The sequence below is a fragment of the Henckelia pumila genome, chromosome 3 (assembly GCF_033568475.1).
Source record: "Henckelia pumila isolate YLH828 chromosome 3, ASM3356847v2, whole genome shotgun sequence".
NCBI lineage: Eukaryota > Viridiplantae > Streptophyta > Magnoliopsida > Lamiales > Gesneriaceae > Henckelia > Henckelia pumila.
Genome location: NC_133122.1, coordinates 41,942,017 through 41,952,318, shown reverse-complemented (window position 1 = coordinate 41,952,318; position 10,302 = coordinate 41,942,017). Strand labels below are relative to the sequence as shown.

General features: G+C 35.9%; 1 protein-coding gene across 1 annotated transcript; it reads left to right on the top strand.

Moving 5' to 3' along the window:
* Positions 1–7,296: 7,296 nt before the first annotated feature.
* LOC140891175 (protein ALP1-like) lies at positions 7,297–9,688 on the top strand. Its single transcript, XM_073299522.1, has one exon. It carries the CDS (start codon positions 7,542–7,544, stop codon positions 8,883–8,885), a length of 1,344 nt encoding a protein of 447 aa, XP_073155623.1. The 5' UTR covers positions 7,297–7,541; the 3' UTR covers positions 8,886–9,688.
* Positions 9,689–10,302: the final 614 nt, after the last annotated feature.

Here is a 10,302-nt window from a genome sequence, read left to right as displayed (position 1 = left end):
TCTTTAGGATTGACATTATTTTTTAGCCAACCCTTGGATATATTCCTGCAACATCAACCCTGCAAGTGTTCGGGTTGATTTCACTCCTTGTATTCAATTTCTCCCACCTTTGTTGATAAACCTGGAATGGAGAAATAATAGATGGATTAGTATCAATCTTAGATTTGCCCTTGTCAGTGTTGGGCCTAAGATTGATCTCTTCCTCTTTTACCCCAGAGGCGGAGGGTTGACTTGATGATTTATCCTCATCAATTGTTGCTTCATCCAGATCATCAAAGGCTGATGATAGATTAGCACTTGTTTTTTGAGTTTTGGATTCCTCAACATCTTGTTTCACAACCGGTGGTTGTATTTCTTGTTCTTGTAAAACCAATGGTTTTAGCATATCTTGTTTATGAGAAACCAATGGTTTTTCTACTTCACAATTGGCCCTTGAATAGCAGCCCATAGTTGTGTTTGAGCTTGCATACATCCTGTAATTCGATTAGATACTTTGATCCGATCAGCTTGTTGTAACCTGCCGGCCATTTCAGCATTAATGGCTAACTGGTTGAACTCGTTTTGAAGCAACCCAAGGTGTTCCCTGAGATGCCTCTGCATTATCATTATGGAATCCACGTCACTGCCTTCCATCTTTTGTTAAGAAATCTGCAAGAATATTTTCATGAGATTTAATAATAACAATATCAAAAATATAATTTTGACATAATGCTTGCCATCTTAATAACCTAGCTTTCTCAGGTTTAGATTCAATCTTATTTTTTAGGAAAGTTTTTACCTGGGTGTTATCAACCTTCAGAGTGAATTTTTTAGCAAGTAAAAATAATGGCCATTTTTCAAAAGCCCTTTTAACTACATAAAATTCCTTCTCGTTGATATGCCATCTAACGACCTCAGATTCTGAAAAAAGACCGCTACAGTATCTGCATGGTATTTCCCCATCTGGAGTGATTTTGTTAAGGACAGCTGCCCACAAATCGTCGCTGACATCCGTAAATAATACCAGATCATCTTCATCTACGGGTATAGCCATTTTTTGGAGATTCTTACATATCTCTTTTAATTGGTTTACCCATTTAGTATGGTCATCGGTCCATATAAACCTAGCATCCTTTTTTAACAAAGAACTGAACACCTTTCTGTACATTGCTAGATTGTTAATGAACATCCCTGCAAAATTAACTACTCTAAGAAAACTCTGGAGTTGTTTTATATCTTTGAGTTTATCTGGAAAATTCTTTACCTTTTCCACAATATGGGGTTGTAGAATTATTCCAGTTTCATCAATCTCAATACTGAGGAATTCAATTTTCCTCGTTGCTATGACTGCTTTCTTTTCAGATAAAACCAGTCCTTCTTGTTTACAAATTTTAGAGAAAATATCTAAATGTTTAACGTGTTCGTCTATATTTTTTTGATGCTATAAGAATATCATCAATATAAACAAACATAAAGTTGAAATAATATTTAAAAAGGTTATCCATCTTTTTTTGAAATATCTGAGGTGCATTAGCTAATCCCATAGGCATAACTTCCCAAATATAGTGTCCTTGTGGAGTAGAGAAGGCTGTGAATTTTTTACTTCTTCTTCCATTCGAATCTGGTAAAATCCAGACTTACAATCAAATTTTGAGAACACTCTAGCATTTCGTACACAGCTAATTAGGTGTTCTCTACTCGGTATGAAGTACCCATCAAACTCCAGGATTTTATTAATACCTTGGTAGTTAATAACTAGCATGGATTTTCCTCTTTTTATTTCACCATGATTTCTAACCAGAAAACCTGGGCTGCTATATGGTGAAACTCCTTCTTTGATTAAACCAAGGTCCAAATGTTCCTTGATAATCATTCTCATATCCCTTTGATCTGTTATGTTCATCGGAATAGGCTTATATCTGACGAATTCATACTTTTTGCCTTCCTTTAGAGTAAGACTGACTTTGAGTTGATTTCTATCCCACCATGCCAATGGATGCTCGTTGTAACTTTCTTTGAGCCTCTTTTTGACATCTTCAAGGGATACTTTATTCTCTAACTCTATATCTCTGTGATTTAGAGTTACCTTGAGAAGCTACATATCCTCTGTTTGGAGTTCTTGTTCTGTTGTTATTTTCAACATGGTTTCTTCAAACCTTCTTGGATCTTTCATTTTTGGGTGAAAAATTTGTCCTTTATCACCACGCTGGCTGCGAAATATTATCGGCAATTGTCGATAAAAAGCAACCTTGAGTCTTTGAACGATAATTTTATGCTCACAAATTGTAGTGAACATAAGTCTTCTTGACTCATTGTCTTGTGTGTACTTATTAAACATTTGTAAGAAGTTATTTCCTAACAGGATATCAGCTCCTGTATCATGGAAATAGATTGGTGGTGTTTTTACCTTGTACCAAGGTGTTTGACCTGCACCTCCCATAAGGATCTCTGCTTGTTTTATTCCTTTGCAAAGAATTAAAATTCTTCGAGAGAAATCTCGTCCAGCAATTTTTGGCAATTTATCTTCACATTCTTCAGGGAAGACTCCTTTTTTTGCTGTACAAATTCCTGCTCTCGAGTCAATATAAGCTGCAAAATACTCAGCCTTATATTGTTCATATAACATCCATATCAGAATGTATATAGAGAAAGGACTTGTTGTCATTTTTTAAAAGGATTACTAAATGGCCCTGCCATTTTTAACAGACTCTGTTGTAACTCAGTAATCCGATTAAGACTATTTACCTTTAGTTTCCCTAAGGCCTCAGAAGGTAGAGTATGGTTACTCCTTTCTACTTCTTTAATGCGTTCTAGTAAATCATGTTCATGACTTACTAATTTCAACTGTTGCTTCTTCCTCTGTCTATGAACAGAGTTTTCGAATCTGATTAAGGGATTGTCCCTTATCCAATTCTCTTGGTTTTCCATTTCGTAGAATTCTTATTGAATTCTCCAAGTCTTTTCTTTTGCCATGAACTCTATTCCTTTTTCAAGGCGTTTCCATGGTTTATGGTCCTCCAGAAATTCTAGACCAAAAATGAGTTGATCTATTTCTTTTCCTGGAATTCCCCAGATTTGAACTTCCAATTCTCCAATATTTATCACTCCTTGGTAAGTTCCTTTTTCCTGTTGTTCCAAATAGTAAATCGAGTTACAAGGGAACAAGTTCCGATGACTTGTAATTTCAAATACTATTTTCACTTCTTTTCATCCTTCTGGAGATCTAAGTTTTCCTATTATAGAAAACTCTTTTTCTTCTGGTGAAATTTCTTGAATAGGAGATTTGTCCCATCTCCTGCTTGTCATTCTGTCTCCTTGGAAAGATAACCTTCGGGGTTCTATTTTAAGGTCTCTGTATAGAACCGGTCTGTCTTGAATTTGAATGTCTGTTTCCTGAATTAAAGGAAACTCGATTCTTTCCGGATATATTGCTTGAGCAACTTTCCCAAATATCTCTGGAATTTCAATGAATTCATTTCTAATAAATAATTCAGAATGGCGAGTATTAGAAAGAGCATATGAAATTTGATACGTAATAGAATATGGCCTATTACCTTCCTTCATTAGTCTTTTTTCCTTGAAGTTTTGATGCAAAGTCAAGGCTCGACTAAAATCTCTATCAGCTAAATTGTAGGCTATTCTTGGATAAATAACTCCCACAATTTTTCCTGCATATAAATTTCCCGAGATAGTTTCTAGAACCGCATCTTGTATATTTCCCATTCTTTTATCGCATACTACGATATCTATGGGTGAATATATTCCCTCTTTAAAAGTAGCCTTGATCATAATCTGGATTGCTCCAATATGAATCCAAGACATTGTCTTTGCTACTTCTGCTTTTAATTTCTGTAATTCTTCTCGAATTTCTTCAAAGGAAATTAACTGCATTTCAATTTGATTACTGGTTAGTTCCATAGGGATCGCCATTTCCCTTCTGGATACTTTATAAATCAAATTATGTCTTCTTTGTCTTAGCCCTAGGTTTCCTAAGACTCTTTCAACTTGTCCTGCCGAAAATCCTTGGTACTTCTGTAATGTTGGATTTTCTCTCATAATCCTTTGGACCATATTATGAGATATCGTGGTTTGACTAAAGAACTCAGCCAAACTTTCATGTGTTTCATGGCGAAACACTTCCTCTTTAATCTGATTCTGATTCTGATTCATTTTCAGAAACTTCTCGACTAAACAATATCTCTTCTTCGTATATGCTTTCATCTGAGGGGATATCCTCATATTGATATACTTGGACTAGATCTTGAAAGAAGACCGCATCATCCATATCTGGTGTTGCTTCAAAGAGTTTAACTCTTTTTTTCTCGTTTTCTGGACAATTTGTAGATATATGTCCTCTTGCTCCACATGTCCAACAGTTGCAATCCTTGAAACTTTCACTTGCTCTTGTATGAGTTCTTCTGAAAGTTTTTCTTGATGGTGTTCTTCCCCTGCTTTGTGATGAGCCTGTTGCTGGGGATGTTCTTGTAGGTCCACTTCTTCTACCTGATCTATAAGATCTGGCCTTTTGTTTGGACCAAAATGTTCTTGGTTTCCAAGAACTTTTCATTCTTTTATTATAGGAATTATTTCTGAATTTCTTCCTTTTAAATCCCTGTGATCTGTTTCCAATGATCGTTGGAAGATCATTTTCTTTACAACACAAAGGTGTACGCTTATCTATACCCCTTATTTTCTTGTAGTTCTTCTGTAATGCTGCCATATGGCATCATTCTGCTAATTTTCCTTTCAAAAAGGAGGCACGTCTTGCCAATGTATCAAGATTGCCTGGAACATATTCTTTAATCAACATTTCTCTCCAGGGACATGACATTTTTGCAAAAAATAGCTGAATAGCTATATTTTCCTCGACTCCCGAATTCCATCTATATTTAACATAATGTATTCATCAACTAAGCAGATATCATGTAACTCGAGGCTATAAAGAGCTTGAGTATATCTTCTCTTTTTCTCTGTATCTTGATTATTGAAATAGTCTACCTCTATGAATTGTGCTTTAAATAGGGTGGCCATTCTTTCTCCAATCTCGCTGAGGGATTCTCGTGCTAAGATTGATTCCTTAGTTTCTGGCATAGTCATCTCCCATGCGATCTTAACAGATCCCATTAGACTCATTTGTAGAAGTTTAATGAATCCTTCTTTATTGAGATCTAATGTCCCTGCTGCTATTCTCATAGCTGACGTCCAATCATCTATAAGATCTTCTCTGTTTTTGAAGTCCAAAACATCAAGGTTTAACATAACCCCGTAAGGATGTATTGGATCTAAAACAGTTTTTCCGTAAGGAGTTTGATGGAGTGGGATTTTACTCCTTCTTGATCTGGTTCCTGCTGGATGTGAATTTTCTCCAACCTTGAACTCACTATGTGGTTCTTCTGTTTTAACCACATATCTTGGGGGATTCCCTATGGGTTGTTCACCCTCAGGGGAATTCATTTTTAGATCTACTACTTTGAGATTCGCAAAAGAATCCGCAAGATCTTGTAGATTCTCGAGATTTAATCTTTCTAAAGTAGTCATCAGATAGTGTTTTTCTCTGATACTGCTTTTATAAGATTAATCATCATTTCGTCATTGGTTAAAGGTTTTTGGACCATTTTGGTTTTACCTTTCTAATGTAACAAAGGTTCGGTACCAAATGAGAGTGGCAACCTTTCTTATGTATTTCCTTTTCTAGAACCCGAAGTGTGTTCTAGATTTATGATTTTATTTTGAAGATCTTTTAGGTTTCCAAGAATTTCTTCTTGTTTCTTAAGGATTTCTTCAATTTGCCGAGGTATTTCATACAGCTGATTGCTGTAATATTGTACCGTCTTTTGAATTTCTCTAAGATCTCCGGAGAGTTTAGAGGAATCTGGGGTAATCTCTAAAAATTGAGAGTTAGAAATCATTTTTCTTTATCTCTTCAAAATTAAGAGCATTAATCACAACCTGTTGTAAGTAATCTATTGTGAATAGATTAACTTGTTTATAGGATTTCATATGAATAAAATCCTCTTGATTCAAACTTTCGTTTGAAGTCATCTTTTTTTAAAAAAATCTTCTCCTCAACAAAGAAAAACATGAATTATCGAATAATATTATGTCTGAATAATTAACCTAAGGCTCTGATACCATTTTTACGGATAATTCTTTTGTACCATGAATAAGCACAAAATCTTCAGATTTTAGCATAAAGTCTTTAGATTTTAAGCATAAAAAAGCATAAATCCAGTACAAGAATTAAACAATTAAATATTCAAGTTTTGTGGTCCTAGAGAGCTATTGCAAAGAATCTTATGGTATGGAGTTAGGGCAAAGTCAAGTTTAGATTTGGGGATTTATCACCAATTTGCTCTTATATTATTGCCATAGATACTTCAACTTTGGAGGTCCGTTTAAATTAAACTTATTAAGAAACAGTTGCACTAATATAATGCCGATGGTCTTAGCTTGTTTCTACATTAATGTTTGTTTATTATTTCTTTTCAACAAGTGGGTAAACGGATCCTTGTTCCTCCAAAGTCCAAACTGTCTTCGGTGTTTTCCTAACGAACCCAACAAACGCACCAAAAAATAAAAATAAAAATAAAATAAAATAAAATAAAATAAATCAAGTTGGAATGTGATAAATATAAAAATAAATTTAATAAATTTGACATTTTAAATATGTTTCCTTAAAACAAATTATTTATTTATTCGGATGCAAGATTTGTCTTTTTCTTTAGTGTTTTTAATATTTTTAAAACAGGCAAAAAAAAAAGTCGTGGAAAATGGAAATCATATTTTTGGATTCTAGATAGTTTTTTTTAAACATTTCGTAAGATTGATTGATTATCAAGTTATCAAGAGTCGGGAAGTATTTTGCTTTTTTAAGTTGAATTTTTATAATCGTTTTGTTAAAATAAAAGTTGAGATGATTTTATGTCTGGATAAACAAACCAAAAAATAAAAAAAACATTTTCTGAACTTTATTTTGGTGTTTATGATTTTTTTTATTAATAAAGAAACACTCGAAAAACTTAAAAAATTTGGCTTCTAAAACAGCACTTTTTATCTTCCAGATTTGTAAACGGATTATAACTCAGAATTTTTAAATTATACAACAATTTGTGCACTATATTTTAATTGTTCTCGAGATAATTACTGCCACTCTATGACATTTAAAAAAATAAATGAATTTATGATGGCCTTAATTTTTATTTATTTATTTATTTTAAAAAAAACAAACATGATGGGCTTAATGTTTTTAATGGAAACTTATTCATTAAATTATGAGTATGGGTCTGAAATGGACATGAATCCTTGACAAGTGATGGGCTTAATGTCTCAGCTCCGACCCAAACTTGACCCACAGGCTCGTCTCGTTCATCGATAAACGCATCCCGCACCGACATTCTAACGTCGTCGTTTCATTGCCTTCCACGCGCCGCCGCCACGATATCTCCGCCTTGTGTTATCAGCGGCGAAGCATTCCCTAGGTTCATCCCCTCAATCATCTCTCTCTAGGGTTTACTAGTTTGTTTTTTTTCAATCCCCCAGAAATTAAATTAAGAGCTTCAGAAATGGATCAATCTTTCATGCTTATGCTATCAAATCTCCTCCACCTCCACAACTACCTGGACCCCTCCACGTCCCCTCTCTTCTCCGACACCGCCTTCTCCGCCGATGCTTCGTCTCCTTCCAGTCTCCTCTCCTCCACCTCCGCTGCCCCGCTCCTCTTCTTCACACTCGCCTCCGTCCTTTCCTACCTCGCTTCTCAAGCCCCTAAAAAATCCACATCCGTCGCCGCCGGTGCTAAAACCTCCTCTCCGTCTTCCTCGAAAGGCCCTTCAGAATTCTCCGTTGCGGCCTTCCGGGCTCTGTCCACCGAGCGTATTTGGGCTATGGAAGCCCCTCTTCGCGATGCCCAATGGCGGTCTCTGTACGGCCTTTCGTATCCCGTCTTCACCACCGTCGTGGATAAGCTCAAACCTTTCATCACCCAGTCGCAGCTCTCCCTCCCCTCCGATTACGCCGTTGCGATGGTACTCTCCCGCCTCTCCCATGGCTTAACTCTCAAAACCCTAGCTTCTCGTTATGGCCTTGAACCCTACCTGATTTCCAAAATCACCAATATGGTTACCCGCCTTTTAGCCACAAAGCTTTACCCTGAATTCATCAAGATCCCTGTTTCACGTCGCCGTTTAGTGGACACCATTCAAGGGTTTCAGGAGCTTACGTCTCTGCCCAACGTCTGTGGTGCCGTTGATTCAACTCCAATCAAGCTTCACAAGCTCAGTCCCGATGTCATTAATGGTTCTATGTACTTTTGCAAACATGGGTTTCCATCAGTTCTGCTGCAAGTCGTCTCAGACCATAAAAAAATATTTTGGGACGTTTGTGTGAAAGCACCCGGTGGGTATGATGATGCCACCCATTTTCGTGACAGTTTATTGTACAATAGGTTAATTTCCGAGGATGTTGTTTGGGACAAGGTAATTAATGTTAGGGGACAGCATGTAAGGCCGTATATTGTTGGGGACTGGTGTTTCCCTTTGCTGCCATTTTTGCTCACGCCATTTAGTTACAATAGAACGGGAACACCTGCACAGAATACATTTGATGAAGCTTTGATGAAAGGGAGAAAGGCAGTGGAAGAGGCAATTGGGTTGCTGAAAGGGAGGTGGAAGATTCTACAAGATTTGAATGTGGGATTAAATCATGCGCCTCAAACAATAGTTGCATGTTGCGTGTTGCACAATTTATGCCAGATTGCTAGGGAACCAGAACCTGAAGTGTGGCAGGATCCGGAAGAAAATGGGCAGGCTCCTCGAGTGTTGGAGAATGAAAAATCCTTGTACTACTATGGGGAGAGCTTGAGGCAGGCTTTGGCTGATGATCTGTATCAACGACTTCCATCGAGATGAGGAAATTAGACCAGAGGTGTATTGGCACTATTTAGTAAAAACGAGGCATGATTCACCTGATTATTGCCCCTTTCCTTTTGTTGGTAAGTGTATGTAGCTTGTGGTGATTGCGGCAATCTAAATTGATTTTAGAGTTGGAAATTGATATGAGAAGATTTGGAATTGAGAAGCTAACGCACATTACTTCTAGAGTTTGATCACTTTGATTGCTCAACTTAGTATTGTCATTCGACAGTTATGTCGTATGTGTAGCATAGGATAGTGACAATGTATGACCTTTTCGGTTGAAGTATCCTTTTCAATCTAATGAATTATGATAGATCTTCCTATTCTCAAGTTACCGAGTTTCTTGATCTTTATTCTTTAAGCTGGTCCATGCTCATGTCTCTAGTCGTTGAATCTTGTCTTGTATTTTCGAGTTAGAAGGATGAATTGTAATTTGTATGATATGTTTCTCGATCTAGTTGAGGAATTAGCTTTATACGTTACACCCATCGGTTTCTCCGGAAAACCTTGAGGTTGAATATCATATCCAGGCATCTAGGGCTCTGATGTTTGTACGAGTCCTTGATGAAACTTCGAGTTGAAGTGTAAACCCCTAATGATGGGTGTGACATCAGTTGTTACTTTTGAGTTGTTATCCAAAGACTGGAGTCTGTACTAGATATATTACTCCATTTGTAATTGTATGGCCTGTGTATATCTATCTTCTCCAGCATGCCCTTTGCCTCTCATAGTCATTGCGTCTCTGCTGTTAGTGGCTAAATTGGCAGGATTTCGGGTTTACAAATGCTATTGGGAATGTCGGTTTCTCAAGAATTGAGATTTGAGTGTAATTATTGGGAGAGTGATAATAAACATTTTTAGTGGCTCAGCGCAACAATCAAAATATTGTGCAAGGAATACTCCATGGTTTATATGGAGTTACATGTTATCACAAATTATAGTTTTTGAACATGGCATGCAATTTTGTTAGGAGCTTTTTCCAAAATATTCAAGAAACCGTATCTGGATGCATGGAGCGTAGAAGAAGCGTAGTTTTCGAAAACTTTTATCAAGTATTAAATGATAAATGATAATTATTATACTAATAAAAAGTAATAGCTTTTAAGTTTATCTCATTTTAAATCAATTCACTCGGATCAAATATGAATAAAAAGTATTACAAGCAAGTTGAAATTTTTAATTAATATAAAATACTTTAATGATATTAAATAATTCGTTTGGACAATTATTTATAAAATGTTTTAAAAGATATTTTCAGAATAAATATGAGTTTGATTATCTATAAAAGTGTTTTTACAATAGTAAAAATATTATGTTTTTTTTTTTGTTTTCTATTATTGTTTTCAATTCTAAAATATTAAAAACACATATCACTCTTTCTCTAACCGCTATAATTAAAGAATATTTTTTT